This window comes from Cololabis saira, chromosome 5 (genome assembly GCF_033807715.1).
Source record: "Cololabis saira isolate AMF1-May2022 chromosome 5, fColSai1.1, whole genome shotgun sequence".
In the NCBI taxonomy this organism is placed as follows: domain Eukaryota; kingdom Metazoa; phylum Chordata; class Actinopteri; order Beloniformes; family Belonidae; genus Cololabis; species Cololabis saira.
In genome coordinates, this window is record NC_084591.1 from 34,419,775 (window position 1) to 34,442,130 (window position 22,356).

A 22,356-nucleotide genomic window follows, 5' to 3' on the forward strand; every position below is an offset into this window, starting at 1 on the left:
TGTAATCTGCTCAGTCTTGAGTCGCAGCTCCTCACCACCCCACATAATTGTGTGTCAGTTCCTCTTGAGCGGTGATGCGGGCCGTTTTCCCATAACAGACACAAAGGAGCAGGATAATGGCCCCCAGTTGTAAGGAAGAGAGCGGAGGCAGAAACAGCCACTCCTCTCTGCTGTTTGAACTCTTCATAGTCTTGGCTCCAGACAGGCAGCGGGCTTGAAGGAGGCTGTCTGAGCCTTTGTGGCGGAGGTGAAGGACGGAGACGCTGCACTCAGCAGCACACGCAAAAAAAATCTGAGAGGCTGTCAAAAAAAAAAAGAGCCTCTTCCCCCCACGTCTCTGCTCACAAACTGTTATTTACTAATTCCATGCATCCATTATCAATGCCCACTTCTTCCTATTTAGAGTTACTTGGTATTTAGAAACATTAAAAATTAAAATCCTAACTTGATGTATGAAAGAACCCACTTAAAGCACACGCTAACGTAAACACGTACAGATAGTCACCCTTGCAATTACACACTTCCGAATCAGAGCGTCACTGAATGCCTCCATTGGTAAATGCTGGCAGAGATCTCGGCGCCCCTCCTCTCGCTAACATCACCGCCAACCTGACAACCCAACACTAGCAATTATGAAGGAAGCCAGCTAAACCACATCCAGTTTGGCTGCAGTTTTTAAGATTCCAGCAGGCTTGTAAAACTTCCTGGTTTCTCTGCACACATTCCAGTATCACTGTGGTAGTTTGAAGGTGCTGCATCTTTGCTCATTCATGACAAAGTCCATGTGAAATGAGCTGGTCGGCGATGACGTGCTGAAGTGAGACCCGAATTTGGTTGGCGTAACTACGGAAACTGAGTACTTTCATCATTTTCTCCAACGCTGTCATGTACTACCCCGTTTGCACACAATTGCCAAAACTGGGGCACCTTAGGACCTCAAGGACTTCTGGATCAGTGTCATTAGTTGTCCGTACATATCCCATCTGGTGCACGCATCCGACTGCTCTTTCCAATAATCATTTCCTACTCGGATGAGCACAAGGATGACACGACATCTTCAACTCAGCCCTTGAACAAGATGGCAAATGCTGTATAATCCCATGTGGTAACCAGTCATTGTACAGTAGCATGCTATGATTGTTAATGAGGGAGCACCGAGTATTCTGGGGTCCAGATTGTGGCAGTAGGTGAGGTAGGAAACACTGAAAACACAGATGTATAGTGAGTGTGATGTACAGAGCTAATGATGCAGACCAAACAGAATCGTTATGCATTATACGAATACTTTATTATCAATGTGTGAATGGTGTTAGCTTTTTGTCTGGATATTAATAGTATATGAAAACTATACACCAAATCCAGGCTCATCCTAATTTTGCTGTATAATTTCTCAAATTGGTATTGAAAGATTCTCACATATATATATATATATATATATATATATATATATATATATATATATATATATATATATATATATATATATACACATATATATATATGTATGTACATATACATATATATGTATATATATGTAGCCAAAGTGCATTTTCCGTTTTTTTTCCTCTTGTCAATATACACATTGCACCATACATAAATAGTTACATTGTAAAAATGACTCAGTATTTACAAGTATAATATATTTTTCATATAATATATAAAACTTTATATTAAATCTAGGTAGATGATATTTGGGATAGTTTGTTGGGTCCGTTTGTGTTATCTATGGTTGTTGAGAAGAATCTCCAGCCAGCAGGGGCAGGATGTGATGAACTGTCTTGAGTAGCAGGGGCCCCAGCCCTTTGCAAAGCTGATGCGCACACTGTTCGGGTCATAAGGTCCATCCAGGAAGTCGGCGTCTGTGGTGTGCCTGAGGAGGCAGGAGCGCTCATAGTCAAACACCTTGATGGAGTAGCCTGGCATCACTTTTCGCACAACCAGAGTTCTGCTGTTAGGCACATCCAGAGTGGGGGAGTTTACAAATATGGGGTGGTCACTGCGGTTATATGCCCAAACGCCGTCCGGCTCTTTGCTGAGGAGGATACCGTAGCCGATTTTACCTCGAGTGCGTTGAACGGTGCTGCTGCGGTGATCCAGGTTGAGCTGGCCCAGGCAGAAGCCTGTGCCCTGAGGTAGATCATAGAAGATGCTGACGGAGTGCTCGTACACCGTGTAGAGGCGGCCCACGCGAGTGCGGTGCTCCCAGTATGCCACGTTACACCAGTGGCTCTGCTTAGGGGCATCAGGTGACATGCTGGCATCTAGAAGGGATGGAGAAACAGTCATTAACAAAACATAAACAAAAATAAAAAGGGCTATTAAAAAGGAAGGGTTGAGTTTTAAAGGATTAACTATCTTTTTTATTGTTAAGAGCAGATGGCCACACTATAAATACTAAACTAGGCGCTGTATTGAAATGTAAGCCTTGTAAAAATATCACTGCGTGTCCAATACACTCACACACACACACACACACACACACACACACACACAAACACACACACACACACACACACACACACACACACACACACACACACACACACACACACACACACACACACACACACACACACACACCCTGAGGGGGTATTGAGGTCAGTCTAGTGGAAGACCTGCAGTTCCTCAGTCTGTCTTAAGAGGGCGCTGTAGTAATTAAACACTGACCACCCCACAGAGCTGCTGACTGCTGCTCACCCATGCACTTTCAAAACAGATCATGTTTACAAAAATTAAATGAGGATTACACTCTGTCCAGGTTTATCGTGTAGGGTCTGGGTAAAAAAAACTGGCTTACAATTATTTAAAAAAAAAATAAAAAAAAAGTCATCTTGCAGCCCATGGTCATTTTCAGAAACGATTTTCTTATTAAAGTGGAACAATGCTGGCATGTTGTTCCTAAACATCTTTGCCCAGTAAATCAGCTTCTTAATTCAATTTTCATGGCTGCAGTCTGTGAACTCTTTTCAGTGACAGCCCTCAGCACTCCAAAGTGAGTTACTGCTCCCTAGGTAGACTTCGATCTTCACCATACTGAAAAGACACACGTGCACGCACGCACACACAATCACCGCTGACTGCTCTCAGGAGCAGCTTCAGTCCGCACAGCTCATAACTGTCCCACTGCTCATAAAATCTGTGGTATGAGAAGACGGAGGCCTGTGGATGAGGAAGGTAAAGAATGAAGCGCACCTCTATGATCCTCTATCTGTCTCTTCATCATATACTCCTGGAGAGCGAGGGAGCCCCTTTCTCCTCTTTCCTCATCTTGAGGTCTCCCTCCCCCCTCCACCCAACTCGTCCCCCTGCTGTGGGCCCAGGGATGGCATTCAGCTCCCTGACAACTTAGCACAAGCCCATGACCCGCTGACCCCCCAGCCTTCATGCTATCAGCTCCCATTAACTCACACACAGAGTGATGCCATTATTTTGCTTCAGAGAGTCTATTGGCACAGAAGATTTAAAGCCTGGGCCTGTGGCCCCATTCTTTTCAGTCTCTCTGCTCTCAGGGCTTAATGACCGCCCGCCCCATTAACAAACGCCTTTAAGGTGGAGCGTCGTGGATCCACACAGCAACAAAATGCCTCGCTCACCTCCCACCCAACCAAACCTTTCTGCTGGATGACCCACACTAGTAAAGTTTATACAAAGATTAGCAAAAACGTTGACCAGACTTGCACATACAAAGCGCCTGCTGGTTTGAGGCACTCCGTCATGGAGGGGGGAGAAACAGAGTGACTGAGTGAGTGGAGGGTGGTGTGGCGGTGGGGGGAAGCTGCAGACAGGCTCTCTGTGTGTTTGCGCACACACTGATGGCTGAAATGACCCCCTCTCCTCAGGGGCCCCAACATGCATGTGCCATTAGTGAATTCCACACTCCAGCTCCTCCACTCTGAGCTTTTACTGCAGCACGGCTCGGCCGCACAAAGGACCCAGCCTCAGCTCGTTTATGGTCCTCTATTGTATCAAATCAAATGGACCCCACACATCAAGGTAGACTCGCTTTGAAACTGCACAGAAACTCAAAAGACCAAACAGCCGACATCTCCCTCTTTGTGAATGAAAAAAATGCGCACAACTCCGTTTTGTCAATTGCATCTCATTTTCAACGATATCCAGAAGATGAATAACCAAGAAAAGGGTTAGAAATGTATTTCACACATGTTTGCATGTGTAGAAAATCTTTTAACACTGTTAAAACAGGCCTTTTCCTGTTGCTCTGCTGTCTCTCGTGTCTACGTGTGCCTTTGACCACATGTGTCTGTCTGGACAAGGATTAAAAGAAGAAAAAAAAAATGTGTTGTTTGGTCCGGACTTGTGATGTGTTTGTGCTTTCGGTCAAACATGCATCGTCAGCTGGTGTTTTAGCTTATTTTATTCAATCGCTTGTCCTTCTGCCGCCATCAGGTTTGCTATCTGCAAATGTTTAAGTGTGTTTTCCAAACTGAATTGAAAAAGCTTTAATTGGTAGTATTGGACCTGAAAGTGATACAAGCCAGGGTAAATGTTAAAATTGAGATACGAAGCAGAGAAGTGAGGGTGTGTCTACTTCTCCTCTGACCACAGCACAGACGCCCAACTCTGGAAGACTCCATGTCGAGCTTACAGAGGGTCTGCTCTGGGCGGAGCAATGGAGGCTGGGAGCAATTACTGGTGCTCTGCATCCATTTAACCCTGCCACCTTTTAACAGCTCAGTTTACCCATTAGAAAAGAAGTGCATGTTATTATTGTTATTTTATTCTCAAAAGGCTCTCCTCTTAGTGTCAGTCTTCGAGGCAGTGGACTCTGCCACTGCATGGACGATGCACTTCCTGTTCCTGCAGCCAGAGGCGATGATCTGAACACGTGAAGTTGTTAATTAAGGCTCATGCCGCATGTCACCGCACTTCCAATGCCGTTGCCGAACAAATGTGGATGTATAAAACTGTGGCAAGTGTTTGGTACATAAATGTTTACATGGCCAACAAGAAAAAGCATTAAGCAACTGGTAGTTTGGCTTTCCTTCAATGAGCAATAATAAATGCAACAGATGAAAAACAAACAAACAAGCACATTCATTCATTTCTAATACAATCAAAACATAGTGGAAGCATGCACTTGCACTTCCCATAATTAAGGTAAGGCGGCAAACAAGCAATATTTAACAAAGAATACAACAACATCGAGTGTTGCCGTGCAAATTTTGATTCATATAACCGGATGCAAGCTGAAAATCCTCCACCACAGATAATATTGTGAACCTCATCATGATACATAGGCTATCTTCCATGTACATACTGCATATTTGTGAATGTGTGTGTGTCTGCTTTGAGTTACTAGTGCTTGAGGGCAAGTGAGAGTAAATACTGTTAAATACACAAAATGAGCACTTGAAAGCTTCAATTGCAGCCCTTGATGAGCATCCAGTGATGCTTTTAAAGACAGCATGAAAACCAAGAGTGTCGGGAGAGAAAAGGGCAGCGGGAGAAGAAGAAAAGAGCTGCCCCGGTGTAAACACGGTTCTGCAGCCTCGCAGTGGGATGAATGAGAGGCCGAGTGTCAGGGACAGCCAGACAAACAACAGCTTCCCCTCTGTGCTAACATCTCCCCACCAAGCTTTCGGGTCACCACCGAAACATTGCATCCCTTTCTGAGCACAGACTGGAGATGAACCCATACCTTTAAAAACGTTGCTAAAGTGCAAAAGGAAAAAGAAAAAGAAACAAAACAAAGCACTCTTGCTACACTATTGATGTGGCCCAGTGAAGAGGGCGGCGATCTCTCATCCTGTGCCAGCTATTAGACTCTCATCCAACTATTAGACTCTATCAACAAACTAATAGGCCCGGCTTGGGAAGCTGGTACTGAGGTTGAGAGTTCAAAAGCTGTACACCTGTGAGTGGGAGTGTGTGCGTTCTTGTTTTTGTTACGCCATTAGAACCATCTTCTGGCATAAACACCGCCCTTGATGGGACTAGTAGTCCCTGTGGGGACTAAAGTTCAGTCCTAATGAGACAGAGTGTCATTTCTGGGACCATAGTTGAAGTTAGAGCTGGAGGGTGAGATTAGGTTAAATGTTAGGGTTAAGATGGACACAATGAATGGAAGTCAATACAAAGTCCTAAGAACGATAGCGGTCTGAATTTGTGAGAGAAAGAGAGAGAGAGAAAGAGAGGGGGGTAAACCGCGCATGTGTACGTGAGATCAAATAACTTGTTTGTTTTTGCCCGCTCACTCCTAATCCTACTTCCATTTATGTTTCTTTTGCATTGGAACAACAAAGTAGAGTTGAAACAATCCCCCCCCTCCCCCCTTCATATTATGGTTTGGTTTTAATTCAGTAATTCAGCAGACAATGACTCCCACAGGCTGACTGTAACCCCTGAGCAGGCCACATTTAGGTTGGCGTCTGGACTATCACTGCCATCAAAGTCGGCTTTATCAGACAGACACGCTAACTGGAGCTGCTGTTACATGTCTATGGATTTTTCTCCCTGAGGCCTGGCCTTTCTCTGCTCGGAGACAGAGCAAGAGATACAGAGGCAGAGATATATGCCGGGAGAAAACACCGTGGGAGCCCAAGAAACTGAATCCAGTCACAAAGCCTTTCTGGCCACAATGGGAATGCTTTACATTGTCATCTACTTCCTCCTCACTTTCCCTCTGTTTCTGTTTCGGGATGACCCTTGAGGGAGGAAAAGTGCTGTGCCCTAGATAGCTGATAACCAACAGAATCCATAAATTAAATCAATAAACAACGGAGGGTGTAAAAAGCACAGGAAGCTAATATGGCGGAATTGTCTGGGCGTATTAGTGAAGCTCCTGGATTGAAGGGGACATTTTTTAGTTTTTTTTAGGGGTTAAAAGGAAAAAAGATGTTGTTCATTTCCTTTAAGTTTCCTTCAAAGCTCCAGAGTGTGTCAGATACGGCGCTTGTGATCCAAATGAGGCCTACAAAAGCCTTTCAGGGCAAGTAAAAGTTCTGCGAAAACTGTGGGGGATGTTTGTGAATATGTCATATATACAGACAGCCTCAAAGGCCAGCGAAGTCCGAGAGAACATTGGAAGCAAAACACTGAGCGAACATCCTGCTGGGTGGCTGTGCTCTTTCACCTCCTCGTACAACCTGTCTTTTTGTGTGTGTTGTGTGTAAGTGTGAATGTGTTTGTTTGCTAGAGTGTGAGAGCGGTTTGAGCCAAGTGGGCTGGAGCGTTTGAGTAGAGGAGACCCTGCACATTCCTAAACCCCTCCCCTTGCTGTGCCTCCTAACTTCCTACTCGGGTTAAGACTGAGGGGGGGCAGGGGTGCAGCGAGGACGCTGCTTTCTTTCTTGTCCTTTAAGATCTTTTATCTGACTGGTTTTCACCGATTCACATGACATGACAGAAAGTTTCGGATGTGAGGCTTTACACAATTTTTTGGTCATCATCTCGATAGTCTGTCAGGGACGTTTACTAGCCTTTACACTAAAATCACACTGAAAATTTGGTTTCAAATTAACAACAACAAGGAACTCTATTAGTGCGAGTTATATTAATTGGACTAATTTAAGGCGAAAGGTGGGTATTTGGTTTCAGCTGGGCGGGAAGGTAGAGCAGCTATGATGGACGGATTGGGAGCTCAAACAATGGTTTCCTATTGATTGACCCAGTGGATCAGAGTCTGTTCTGTGGGGATAATGTGGCACCAGAGTTTCTGTTTCACTCACAGCACTAGCTCGACTGTAACTTACACTGCTCCATCGCGAGCATTTAAAACACCAGCTCCCCCAAACAAAGACAACCCCCCCAACACACACACACACACACACACACACACACACACACACACACACACACACACACACACATCTGAAAAGTCAGCCCATTCACAACAAGCAAGACATTCATTAAAAAATACAGGAGTGAACATTTCCATTAATTCACAAAGTCCTTCCCTGTCTACATCTGTAAAAAATCTTGAAGCTATAGGGAATGGCAGGATTTCATTAAGTAAATTATGTGTTGGCAGTCACAGACAGGAGAAGAGGGGGAAGCTACAGCCAGACCTCTAATCTAAACCGTACCCTGAAATGCGACAGCCTGACTGCACGTACCGAGCCACACCAAGAAAACTGTAGAAAAGCATGCAGATAAAAGATAAGCAAAGCACACATGACACAAGTGGATAGAACTTCCTCGAGGGAACACAATCAGTGACTTTTAACATAAGCATATTTACAACTTGTAATAACTGCTACTTGCAAAATTTGATCTTGGAGCACAGTTTGCTGTTTCAAGTTGAAGGCTATTTGAATAAAAGGTTTTCTAGTCAGATTTAAAAGGCAGCCTCTTTCAGGAACCAGATCAAAGGCTTCAAATGATGTCTGTCATACTTGGCTCCATGTTAGGACAAGGGAGTGGAATCAAGATATAGTTCCAGTAGATGACATTCAAGATAAGGAAAGAAACTTAAAAAAAAAAAAAGAAATCAAGTCCCAGGATCTCAACTTACACATGTACAAAAATGTACAAGGCCTTGACTCGCTAGGAGGTGACTTTTCACCAGTCAACTTGAGGAGTTGAGCTTCCATCCTCTCCCTCCAGCTGTACAAGGCTTGTGTAGAGATGTCGGATGACACGTTCTTCTACAGCTAATCCACATACAGCATTCCCCAGGCTAAAAGAATGCACAGACTATTCTGAGTTTTAAAAATACTGACAGTCAAAAGGTTCAGGCACAACTGTCAATGTTCCTCAGGGGAGGGAAGGAAAAATGTTAAATCTATTTTCGCTAGCAATCGGGCCACAGACCTAAATCAAAGCTGGCCTTGATCATAGCTCGCCAAGGCCAGTGTCTGGATTTTTAATTGAGGGCAAAATGGTCAGAAAATAAAAAAAACTGCATCCACAACTGGACTCTCCTTCACGTCTGTGCCAGGCCTGCTCAAATGGAGTATTGTTCCCCGTCTCAGCTTTGAGAGGAGGCACACGAAAATGCTAAACTAACAGTTGGACATTCCATACATATTTAATGGCATTGCACACTCTTTATTTGTTGCTCTAACCCTGTGCCCTGGCCTGAATGAATGGCCCTATTGGTGGAGGCAAGTGCTGCTCGGCAGTGTGAGGGGAGCAAAGATGGCAACAACAACCCTCTCAGAGCACATGTCAAGATTAGCTAACGCACTTTGTTTGCCAAGCTAGAGTATAGAGAAACACTACTGCACACCTGAGCACACCTCCTGTTCGTTCTGCTTTCTCTCTGTATGGTAAGCCCTAAAATGAAAAACAGTCCACCTTTAGCTAATTGAGCACACTACTGTGCGAGTCAAATAACAAGCAAACCACTGTGGTCGTGTCTGGGGACGTAGCTTTATCTGTGAACCCCTCCGAAGTTAAACAGAAGCACTGGCACCGCATTCCCTCTCCGAGCAGAGGTAGATAACTACTAAGCTCTGCAGGATCGTTTCTGATGGCATGTAAGTGGGTTCCATACCTGTCCAAGGACTGTGCAAGTAGAGGTCAATTGCACTGGCATGTCTGACAGCAAGTCAACACTCGAAACAAATCAGTGTTAAAAGGAAGGAAAAATCAACACGGTTACAACTAAACGCCCCCCTCCCTGCTCCTGTGAAAGCTGAAAGTGCTTACGTCAATGTCATATTTCAAGAACAGGCTTAAATTGTAAGAGATCTCTCCTATAAATCTGTGGCTTGCTGTAAAATGATAATATTCTTTGCTTTGCTTACATCCAGCAAAAGTTCAAAGAGAGTAATACAATGGTCATAAAACAACAGCGCACACAGAAGGGAGATAAACACTACGGTGACGTCAGCTAGAAATATCCAACATACATACCTCCCTAAATAAATCACAACAAAAATATATTTTCATAAACCAGAAGGGAAAAATGACTCTAGTGGGAATCCTCTATGTCCCACTTCAAGCTGTAAAAACTTATAGATGATTACTGACACACCACAGTCTAACAATGCTGAGAAAGGAAAAATGAAAAACGGCCTTATCGCTGTTATCAATGGCTCTTTTTTTCTGTGTGTGTTACGTAAGGGGAAACGGAAGCCAGCCTCCCAGGACAGGAACAGATACTTGAGACAAGGGCTGTGGGTACAGGCCCAACGCCACCACAGAGAGAACAGAGAACAAACCCTTCAGGATGTATAGTTACAATCCGACGCCTCCAGTTTAAACGAGCCCTGCAAACTGGACATGACAAACGGGTGAGGAGAGACCCTCATCTCTCCTGAGATGCTGGCCTTCTCTTCAACATTCCTCAGTCTCCCCCCGCTGTCAAAGGGGCAATTCACCGCCCTGCACTGCTACAAAACCCAGCAGCTTTTTAAAACAGGATGTTTGTCTGAGGCCTCCTTCCCCTCAAATAAACAATCCGCAAAACCTGATTTCGGGAGGCAGAGTGGAAGCACTCGAGTCACATTATTTCCACATCCCGTATCCTGGAGCATTCGGGCTCCTGAGGGAATGTGGGCGGCCAGGCGCTAGGAAGACTCGGGGCTGCGGTAGAAACCTGAGGCCGTGTGCCAGGTTTCAGGGGGGGATGAGCCCAGGATATATCAATCTGGGGTCTGTAGGATGGAGGAAGGGGCTCAAACCTCGAGGACGGGAGGGGGACATGGTTAGCATACCCATGTAGATGCACAAGACCATGCCTCTGTCTGAGCAGCGCAGTTTGAGAGCACTCCTAGATGTGTGCAGTACACTGACTATATAAACAATGTCACCAAGGATTACAATTGAGCTCATGATAGAAAACATCAATGAAACACTGATGCTACTAGATTGAATAAAGGCACGATCTATGAAGAAAGTCATGTATACAGATGATATGCTATTCAATTAGATCGCCGTAGATGTCAAATCACATGCCTTCAAAGCCATATCAACAAGTTTGGGCCCACTCTAATCTACTTTAATCAAGAAAAGCATCACATGCTTTGATTAGACCATCTAATTATTCCATGCATTTCTACTGTCTCCGACACAGACAGAAGGAATGGTTTCATGCTTACTGATCGCCTCTTCCTGACACAGACAGGCAAGTGGGATTAGTATTGACTGCACAACCTAATTTGCTTAGGCTTGGCGTGTAAATGTATGCATCTCGAGTTATATATGACACTGAGGACGAAAAATAGTCCTTCAGACACAAACAAAAACATTAAAGATGCCTGTTTGCAGCCTCAAACCCTGTGCACTGTACACTGCAAATTTTCTGAGTAATCTGTGGTGTGACTCCTCTGAGGCCTTTCCCATCCATCTATCAACTGGCTTGTTCTGTCTAGCAGAATAGGTCAATACCTGAGTGGACCTGACAGAGTGACTGTCTGTAAATGAAACATCCAGAGAGGCAGCAAAGGTCTTCCCAGCAAACAGAGGAGGGCAATGCATGAATCAATGTGGGAACGCCATCCAACTGCTGATGCCCTATTTTCTCCAGCTCTCATTTTTATCTATGCGTGCAAACTTTAAATCTTTCCACTTCTCCTTTCCAGCTTCCCATCATTCATAGGAAGACAGGACAGGGAAAAAAAAGGACGGTGAGTCATATCACTCCATGTGTCCTCTGGTCACTTGACCCAACAAATCTCAGGGAGCTCATCCATTCACACCTGTGATCTCAGCTCACACCAGCGTGATCGTGTACACAAAGTGTTACGCTGACAAATTCCATTGGGTTGATTGAGGACACAACCTCTGGTGGCTGATAAATGTAGGCAGGCTGGAGCCAGTGTCTTACACTCTTCCAGCAGTGTCTTTAGTACTGCTGGAAGTTCTGTATCTTTGCACAGAAATGTAGGTAATCTGGTAGGCAGTACAGGGTCATTCACTCTTTAAAAACAAAACAAAAAAAAGAGTAGAAGAAGCTTGGCATGCATCCTTTTATTGATAGCAACAGGTGGCCGGCAACAGTGAAAACATAAAGACCCCCCAATGCCAGAGACAATGTGACCGACATAAAATCAATGTGTAGAAACACTCCCTCAGATAGTCATACAGGAAGCAATGAGAACAGCTTCAAAGGCCTTGGTTCTGATGTTCACACGTCGGGGCCCTAGCTGTGAAGAAAGGGGTGTGTAGGCACACTTGGAGGGCTGCATCAGCAAAAGTGCATTCCCTCACACACTCAAGTACACTATATCCAGGTCACAGAGCTGAGAGCCCTCATGACGTAAACTGACATCACAGAGAGGCTGGTGGGGCTAACATTGTGACACAGCCGTGTTAAAACAAATCGCTGGGAATGGTCCAAATGTTTGTGACCCCACAGGATGCGGGGGTATTAATATTACACAAGACGTTAAGGCGGGTACAGTGCACATGGGGAAGCCTTTCAAGAAAATATGAACAAGAGCCTTTTAAGTTGTTGGAAAACAACATATCTGCACTTACAACAGATGCCATTAACTTCCCAAAACAGTGTGCCCCTGATTTATTGGCATATCACACATTAACAAAGGCCACAATAGGAAGAACTCTTATTCAAATTCCAATGAATATACTCCGAGAAGTGGCAGAGCAAGCTTATCTAGCTCACCAACCAGTTCCGATGTGTTTCTCTGCCATTGTCTGACGAAGAAGAATGCTCAGTGGGTATTTCTGTAGCCCTGGGCTCCAAACTGTAGTTGATTATTTGGCTGCACCCCACCCAGCCGATGCCCCCAGACTTGCTTTTAAGAGATTTACTTGTCCTTGATGGGTGGAGTCTGGATCCCAGACAACTCTGGTTACAGAGACGCTCTCTCCACACAGGACGAGGACTCATGGATTCAGCCATCTTTAGGTGAGCAGTGAAAATGTGTTAAAGACCTATCCATTGAATGTGAGTAGAAGCACTCCAGGATCTGATGATGGAATATGTAAGGGATGATGCCCGACGAGGTGTATAGTACATTATAAGAAATATATGGACGATGCGGGGTGTGAACCGTCCTCCGCTTCGCGTCGGACGGTTTGCCTCCGCGAAGTCCATGTATTTATGTTAATGGACCTCGAAGGGCATTATCCCGCTTATACCACGCTCACTTACAAAAAAACATAAATATTAAAGTTATTCATGCTTTAATGTGTTTTCAGTTGAAATCATTAGTTTTATAACAAGCCACAGCTGAGCGGACTATTTTCTCTCGTCTGCAGCCGTGGTAAGTTACAAAGTTTTTTAACAAGCCATAACCCAGTTTCCTTGGTAACGGGAGATATTCTAGTCCGCTCAGCTCCGCTCGGATATTATCTTTTCTCCCCTCTTCTGCATCCCAGTCATCAAAATTGTTAAATTCACCAAATAAATTAAAAGAATCACTCATGTCGTCGTCCTGCGGTAGCCGGCTCTTCTTCTCGGAATCTCCGTTGCCGTGGTTACCACCTGGCAGTTGATCCAGCGCAATTATATTAAAGTTATCATGCAATTTGACTGAATTTGTTTTCTAGGTGTAGGTTATCACTTATATATACACCTAGGTGTAGGTTATAAGTGATAACCTACACCAATCAGAATCAAGTATTCACACAGACCGTGGTATAAGCTTTGATAACCCAAGGATACATGTCCGATGTTTCATAATTAATATTATGTTTACTCAGTGTGGACACTCTTCGCTATCAAACCAAATGACATCAAACAGCGACACCACAGACGTCACCGTTTGGACACACCCCACGAAGCACCGGTTTCTCTCGTTCTCAAATGTATTTCGCGGAGTGTGTCACAGCCCATGCAGTGATCTGGCCCAGGCTGTAAAAACAGCAATACAGTTGGAAGAAACCAAAGCCCTGCATGTCTAGATCCTCCCTCACCAACATCTCTAAGGAATTGTGGTGCGCGCTCTGACAAGCCCCTCATTTGTTGACTCAGGGAGTGTCGCCGGGCTTTGCTGAGGTGGTGACAGCATGTGTGTTCTGGGGAGGAGAGGGCCTTCGCTGACTTAATACTTCTCTGCCAGGTTGGCATGTCAGCTTCTCAGTGTCCACACCCTGAGCCAAGGCAGACCCTTTTACAGGAAATGCTGGTCCCTCCATTCCCCAAAATAAGGGCTCTTGCTGCAGTCCACATGACACTGTGCACGCTGGCTGTGACCCCCAACGTGAAGGGGGAGGGGTGCTTAATATGTGCCATGAGAAAGGAGTGTTTCATTTCAAATCAGAGGACAGGAGTGTTTCTGCTCGCCTCTTTTGGTGTGGCCCCATTCACCGGAGAACCCACCCCTCTCCGCAGCCCATTCTCAGCCAGGCCAGATAAAGTTGTGCATGCGAGTGTCTGTGCACATGCATGCGGACGTGAGCGTGTCCGTTTCTAAGCAGGCTTGGATCTTATTACAGTTTGATCCCACTCAAATATTTCTGAAAGAAAAACAGAAGAGGGGAGGCCAGGTCTGAAGCCAGTGCACACGCCTCATTGAGCCTCTGCAGTGCTCACAATGAAACCTTTATCTTTAAAGCTTGGACCGCCCCAAATGATCCCTAATGAGAAAGAATAAAGTACAGTTAAAAAAAAAGAAAAAAATTAACTATTGTGTCATGCAATGAACTTCTATGTGGCATACAAAACTGAAATGCTGTACCCGCCCATAGTATTATTAACTTTATGCTTTTTTTTTTCCTGCTATTCTTTATTTAACCGTGTCTAGCAAAAAAAAAGAAAACACAATCTCATCAGCATAGATGACGTTAAACCCTTATTTACAAATGACAGGTCAAGACGGCACAAATTATCTGTTTTAATGATGATTCGGGGAAAAGGAGAAGCACGTAATCCCTTGCTCAATTATCTTCACCACATGTACTGCTCCAACATTAAGACTGTCTTATAATCAGACAGAGCAAAGATACTAATACCAGATGACGCACTATTTCACCAGCACCACTTCAAACAGCAGATCTTACTTCAAGTCAAGAAGCAAATATGAGTTTAGTATCTGATACATGTCATTGAACAGTTAAAACCACTTAATTTACTGTGCAGCCAACGACGTTGACAATATTTGACCATTTGAAACCATCCAGTACTTGGAAAATAAATCCCACCGTCTCTTACAACATCTAAAGTTCTCTAACAAACTAATGTTCTCGTTTAACAAATTACTTCAGTATTCACAGATGGGCTCGTTGGGGTTGATAATCCTCCAGTAATCATTCATTTATAGCACCAGTTCAAAACATTTTAGTAATCCTTATTTGGAGCCCAACAACAGTTGTTAAAAAAAAAAAACCCACCTGAAAATTCCCCCGGTGTGATGTTTGGTGAGCTCGCTGCCTCGGTTTCAGTGTACGATAGTGTGGAGTCAGACAGATCTGTGGGGGGCAAAACGACAATTAACCCTTTTACTTTTATTTCATACAAAATTCAAATCAATAAATCACATCTGACTTCATCCCGTCGCCAGCAACCTGGAAACCTCAACAGCAGACGTTAAGTGATGAGTTATCTGTGAGCCACAGTGTCAGCAACCTCTCAGAGCAAATCAAAACTGTTCAAACTGCTCAACTCCACGTACACTAGTGATGCCGGTGAAAGCACTAGTGATGAAAGCACGTAGGAGGAAAGTTTTGGCAAACAGACAAATGCTATTCATTACTGTTTACTTAAGTGGCTTTGAGACGTGATGTTGACTTCAACACTTCTAAAGATTTTTTTCTTCAAAAGGAGAAAAAAATAAAAATAACTAAAGATGCGTTTCCAGAAATCTAGTATTAAATTACAATATTTATGTGACCTTTAATAGACGTTTGCTGTAGTCACACAAGGTCCAGAGAATTTTTATCCCATAAGAGCTTCAAGACACTGATATTTTATATATATCCTGCTTTCTTTATAGCTCCTTTAGAGCTTCTCATTGAGAGTTAAACTAAGACAGACATGGCCACGCAAAGTAGTGGCAAGACCGAGCTCAGCTTCGACATATGCTTAAGATAATTACGTTCCTGGAAAATACAGTGATTAGCAGGCTTCGATTTATACCTCGACTCTTCTTCATGATGACCGTGTATTATAAAGAAAGTCCTGACTACCAGTCCCTGCAGCAACAAAAATTGCGACCCCACAACGAGAAGGACCCACCTCCACGCCTGACTGGCTGTGGCTGATGGTGTTATTTGTGTGGCGTAAGTGGTGTCCTTTTTGCTCCAGACAATCTTCTGATTTATGGGTCAAAACAGTTCCAGTATAGTGTCAACACTTGGAAATTCACTGTCACAACTCCTCAAGGTTTTCCAATACTTCCTTCTCTGAACATTCACGTCAACATTCCTGCGCTTTTTAGTCAAGATCAGGACGTGGCGAGGTTCCTGGGACTAAGTCTTCGCCTTGTAATCTTCTGAACAAGACGTACTGATACTTCTGCTCCTGCTATCACCTTTTTGGATGTAATACTCAGCAGTTGTTTCCCCTGGGAAAACTTAACTTTGTTATTCCACATTCAGGAAGATTTGCTTCACTATCAGGGTTTTTACACACGATGCTGTCAATTAAGTTGCTTCTTTGAAACCGCGGCCTGTATTTTGTTCTTCTTCTCGCTTTTGAGAGGTCTACCTTTATTTGCTTCTTCGCTTTAAAGCATTCTGTTGGTAAGATTGTCCATTTGTGTCACAACTAAAGTAGGTTAAATGCCATTATTGATTTGTCAAATGATTAAAAACATGACAAGATTTTCTTGTTGTTACATTCTAACAAGGTAATAATCAAATACATAAAAATCCAAAAGCTATACTGTATTAGCTAGGGGTTGGATAACAATGCGGATGCTCTACAGACTTCATTGTCATTACTAGCTTTACTTCACTAACCAACTCATGTATAAAAACTCTAGATCCGACCAGTTTTATTTGCAAACACTTACTATGAAGAGCAGAATAATTTCCACTGTATCGGTCCCACCCACATCATACTATCTGCTGAAATCATGCAACATTATCTACTATCTTTCATCTCAAAGCTACCAGAAAAACCCGATTACAGTCTTTAAAACTGAGTTCCCAAGCACACAGACTCGACTGTTAAAACGCAGCAAACAAAAACAAAAAACACTGACGACACCATTTACAGGCTCTACGCGGCTTTCAACTCGATTAAAAACATTTCACTTTAATATCAACGTTTAGGAGCAAATATAACAGAAAGTAACTCACCCAGTGGCTTGTGTTCTTCATTAGGGGAAAGCCTCGAATATGGAGGTGGAGGTGACTCTGAAATGCAAAACAATGATGCCAATAACGTCATAAAAGGAATGGAAAAGGTTAAGGCAAGTATCTGCTGTAGTAATACTGAAGTTCCCGGTGAAGTGCAAATGCAGGTTAAAAGAATGACTTCAAGTTTATAGAGATCAAGTTGACAAAAGTTCAACAGACTAATTCAACGTAAGAAGGAAGAGTTGCATCAGGTAGCTGAAAGATTCTAGCATTATGTTTGGTATCTGGTAAATGTACTGTGTCTTGTACTTTATGGAAACTTTTGCACGCATACCACAATGTACTGCAAATAAAGCCTTCATTAAGATGAAAAGAAAAACGTCCACATTTATGCAGCTGAAAAGAAACTTTGACAAATAAAAAGCATCAGGCTACATCCTCCCACTTAAACGTTTTGTGTCTGAACTTTAAAGTCAAATCGTTTTATTCACAAGCTAGTTATAAGAACTGCACATCCAATGAAAAACATTTTCTTTGATTTGTTGCCGTTATTTAAGTATAAATTGTTGAACTGAAGTGGTCTTTCATTTTAACCACATTCCACCATAACTTCTAGTCAGCAGATAAATAAATATGAGTAAATCTCTGCTTTTTAACTTCCCCACATCCAAAGACCTTGATTTCTATCTAACAATTAAAACAAAAGTGAATATAATGGCTTGCACAAGAGGTAAGGCACAAAGAAAAGACAACTTTGTGAGCACACTGTGACCTCGCCTGCAGGGAAAAAGGGAAGGAGGAACGCATAATAGCAGCGGGTCCTTTAAGAGTGGCGGCAGTAATTGCCAGGATCTGAACTCAGTCACTCAGATACACAGCTAGTCAGTCTGGCGCCAGTAGTATGCAAACTGTATATTATCACCACTCCTTCACCTAAATAGCATGAGGGGACCTCCTCAGGACAAAGGGGCTTTTAAAGCGCAACTTGAAACTGATCTCATTTGAAAAGTATAATGCCTGGCGAAATAAAAAGGAAAAGTTTCTGTCCACTTTGGTTTGAGCTCTCTCTCCCTTACACTCCGACATACAACCCAGAGCGGCGCCTCATGAAATGCAGTCAAAACTGTTTTGAGGCGTGTTTTGAATGGTGCCTCAGAAAGGATTAAACTGTTTTTACATCAAAATCTAGTTCATGAACGCTTCATTAAGTGTCATCCTTACAGGCATCCGTGTTTCTTACATTCCCATTTACAAACACTGTCAAAGCCAGTGGTTAAGGTCTTTATTCAAAGCCCCCCTTCTTCAATAGCGTGAAAGAAATACCAGCTCTATCAAGCCACGCATGAGCGCATGTGAGCTATGTCTACTACGAGCCTTAGTCCCAATATGGGGTATGTGCCCCGCTCCCTCTCCTCACAACTCATCTTGGTGGTTTTAGTGGAAAGGAAACACAGTGTTTCCTGACATCAACATTAGCAGATGGAACAAATCTCATGTCCTTTCTATCAAACATATTCTCCCAATACATTACATAGTTTATCAGAAAACTCTGAGTTATATACAATTATGTCAGTTTTCATCAAATTAGACAGTATACATTAGAATAAGTGGAGCAAAAGCACATGAGTTTCCCCACATTTGCTCAGTATGATTTCTGATATTGTTGAACTTATGACTTAAAATTTCTTTTCGCAGCCAGCTGTCTCTAGTAAACATGGATGTTATGGAAAATCCACCTCCTATGCCAGTGAGGGGACCGAAATACTGACGCTTGCATCTGTACACATGATACCAGGCGTTGTCATGGGGTCAGCGAGGTTGAGTGACCCGGCAACTTGATGTTTTCCAAATCACAAGCTCAGTCCCTGCCAAAATGTAATGTTTAATATAGGTCAGGGAGGCTGTGCCTCTTGGAGCTCACACCACGCACACCGACTAAAATGACACATGGCAGCAAGTTCAAATCTCTAAGTGAGTCTAAACAATCACACAGATGCCATACACTGCTGGCAATAACTCCAAACGGAGGTAAGAACTGAAAACAGCTGTACTGACGACCACACTGAAGACACCAGCATTCTCAGACACATTAGAGCTTTAAGGTGCTGTGTATTACTAGTCCTTCAAAGGCAGGAATACATCCATATAATAAAAGATCAAGATGGTGCAAAACAGCATGAGAGATCCCTCTGATATGTCACAGATATCATATATTACTAGCTAGGCTTTTGAAAGTTTTAAAAGTCTAAAACATCACGCAAATGTGCTATTTTGTTACAATAATAATTTAAAAAAATATATTTTCTCAAGCTATCATGGCAGCAACGCCTCATAAGTTTTTTTACACTCCTATTCCTCACTGAAGGACAAATCAGTGTTGCTTATGTTGCAATAATTTTGATTATAATTAACTCTTTAATCAAAAAACTGTCTTTGCTCTGTCTCTACAATTAAAAGACAAGCTCTACAATGGCACCAACAAAATATATGTAATGGAACTGACCTCTAGTACTGTGCGATTATAAATGTGACTTTATGACATTGTTGTGACATTTGAAATACCTACTGTTGAACTGTGTGTGCAGGATATTAAGCGCATGTTTACTGAGCAGAGGGAAGAATGAAAGCTGAAAAAGACCATCAGCAGCGTAACGGCTGATTTATGGTTCCACGTTACACCAAACGCAGAGCCTACGCCTTAGGTTTACGCGGCTACGCCGTAACCCTACGGCGTGGGCTCTGCGTCGATTTAACGCGGAACCATAAATCAGGCTTTAAAGCAGCACAATGTAACTTTCAGCTTTTGTTGAGTTTGGCGGCTCCTTTGGACAAAAGCGGTAGTGCTTTACCAGTAGCGTGGAAGGGTTCCTACCATGCACCTCAAAGTTACATAGTGCCAGTGAAGGCGATACAGACCCCATCAGACCATGACAGAGGTGTCATTAAACCTGTTGTAAGTTGATGTACCATCACAATGACTCTGGAAATAGGATATTAAGGTGGAAAAGTGACATAGTGCTGCTTTAAGACGAGCATGTTTTGCCTTTACCTGGCCCACAGAGCCGGCTGTAGTGATAGGGGTTGCAGCACACCGCTGGACTGTCCGGGGCCCCGAAGCTCTTACACTCACAGAGCGGTTTGAGCTGAGCCGAGTGCTGCAGGTCGGACCACCGGTACACTCTGCACACCAGCAGCTGCGGGGACGCCACATGTCCGCCCAGCCTCAGCTCCGTCCTGGAAATCATAACGCAGTCGCTCGGCATCCCTCCCCTGGACTCCACCGCCTCCAGTAAGGTATCCAGCGCCTTTTCCTTGAGTCTTTTGAGAAGAGAGTATGTGGCCGACTTCAGTTCCTGCTCCAGCAGCGTGCGCGGCATCGCTGCGTCCTGCGCCTCGGCGGAGCCGCAGTCCCCCGGTCCCCCCGGTCCGAGGCTGCTGCTCAGCATGAGACTGTGGCAGGACCCTGGATCCCCGGGGCCCCGGGCCGTGTCTGGGCCCCTGAGCTCGGAGTGGTCCCGGTCTTTAAACAAGCAGCACGTTACTGTCCTGCACTCGCTGTCCTGCACGGAGCGGGGGCTGCCCTGCTCCGGGGCGCACGGCGCGCCCGCATCTTGGTCCGTGGTGGCCCCCGTGGTGGCCCCCGTGGTGGCCCCCGCCACGCAGCCTCTGTCCCCCACCAGAGACCCGCTCGGGGTCATCGGTCTGAACTCCGTTTTGGGAATTTTCTCCGGGTTGTAGCCGCACAGATCGTCCCGACAGCCCTCACTACTTTTGCCATTTCCATGTTCCCCTTCTTTATCTGGGATCAAACGGCTTCTCCAGAGTCGCCGCACAAGACCTGAGCGTTTCGTCCTGAACATACGACACCTTGAATATCTAGAAGGTTTTTTTTCTTCCTTTCTCTTTAATCTTGTGCGGATATAATACTACTACTGATACTTCTCCGGTCGTTGCAAAACATCAATGATACTGAAATGCCGTGCAATGCATGCACAGCCGACTGACGAGCATTGGTGGCAAAAGCCGCAGCATCAGACTCAAGGCGATTTTGTTGCATCTACAACAAAACCACGACACAAATGCACTGCAGCATTCCCGATTAAAAGGCATGCATTTTAGCTGGTTTGTGCTGTAAATAACTGCGGCTTCTTATCCAGGATCGCTGCGGAATGGACTGCTTATGCTTTTGTCACGAACGAATGAAGCAGACAGAGTGCATAATAACATAACATAATATGCTGAGGAACATTATCCAAGCGTAGTCGCCTTGAAGCGCGGACGCGGCTCGAACAGTTCCCGACTTTAAACGCGCTCACGTCTACTTTTAAGAGCCGGCGCGGGGAGCATGAGGTAGCCTACTTCGGTGCGATTTAATCCCAAGAAAATGCACAAGAAGTGAGGATCCTTTTGCCGTCTTCTAGAGATGTCAGTGCACTTTTTTTCTCTTTCTCTCTCGTTAAATCCCAACAAAACATCCATGCGACACGAAACTAGGCGAGGAGGATCAATCCGGGGCTGGATAGAGCTGCCGTGTCTCTGCTCAGATCTACACCAAACTGCAACCCAAATCCCTCTCTTTCTCCGTTTCTCGCTCTTTTTCTTTTCTCCCCCCTGTCTTCCTCTCACACACACACACTCACACACACACACACACACTCACACACACACACACACACACAAACGCAAGCTCGCTCACTCACTCACCCACACGCACGCACACACAAACACAGGCGCACACACACACACGGGGCCCCCGAGGAGAGCGCTGGAGCCATTGGCTGACTACCATCATGTGCTAGTCTAGACACTTTGGCGGCTGTGAGCTGCACTGATTGTTGCGCAAACAAGGTTTCAAGTTTCTTAACTCTTAAAGGCGAAACACTCACCTCTCGTTTTTAAGTCAAACTTTCTGAAACTTATTTACATCCGCGGTTTATTAACGACGTGTCTGCCGCGTGTGGGAAAAAGGGAGAAAAAGTGAGCAACTTTCATGCATTAACCCCTGACGGGTCTTTTTCTTATTTTTTTTTTGTATTATCATTTCTCTGCACTTTATTTATTTATTTATTTATATATATTTGGAGAATATGAATCCTTGTCAAATGTAATATGTATTAAACTGACTTTGAAGAGTGAAGACAAAGCAAAAAAAAAAAAAAAACAAAGACATAGGCTACAGTGTCATGCTGGCCATCATGCTCCTGTATTTAGTCTTACATCAGCACACAAACACATATAAAC

The 22,356-nt window shown here is 44.1% G+C and overlaps 1 protein-coding gene across 1 annotated transcript; it reads right to left on the bottom strand.

The window, feature by feature from the left end:
• Nucleotides 1-1,266: 1,266 nt before the first annotated feature.
• smad6b (SMAD family member 6b) lies at nt 1,267-21,775 on the bottom strand. The gene is made up of 4 exons (XM_061721771.1): nt 20,165-21,775; nt 17,116-17,172; nt 15,205-15,282; nt 1,267-2,261 (listed from the first exon to the last, which is right to left on the bottom strand). The coding sequence occupies exons 1-4, from the start codon at nt 20,973-20,975 to the stop codon at nt 1,720-1,722; spliced, it is 1,488 nt and encodes a 495-aa protein (XP_061577755.1). The 5' UTR covers nt 20,976-21,775; the 3' UTR covers nt 1,267-1,719.
• Between the last annotated feature and the right edge of the window lie 581 nt (nt 21,776-22,356).

Coding starts and splice junctions, on each gene's coding strand:
- smad6b (XM_061721771.1), bottom strand. CDS start 20,975: ATGTTCAGGACGAAACGCTCAGGTCTTGTGCGGCGACTCTGGAGAAGC. Junction 17,173..20,164: donor CAGCCGGCTCTGTGGGCCAG/GTAAAGGCAAAA, acceptor TTTGCATTTCAG/AGTCACCTCCACCTCCATAT. Junction 2,262..15,204: donor CACACCGGGGGAATTTTCAG/GTGGGTTTTTTT, acceptor CATCCCTTCTAG/ATGCCAGCATGTCACCTGAT.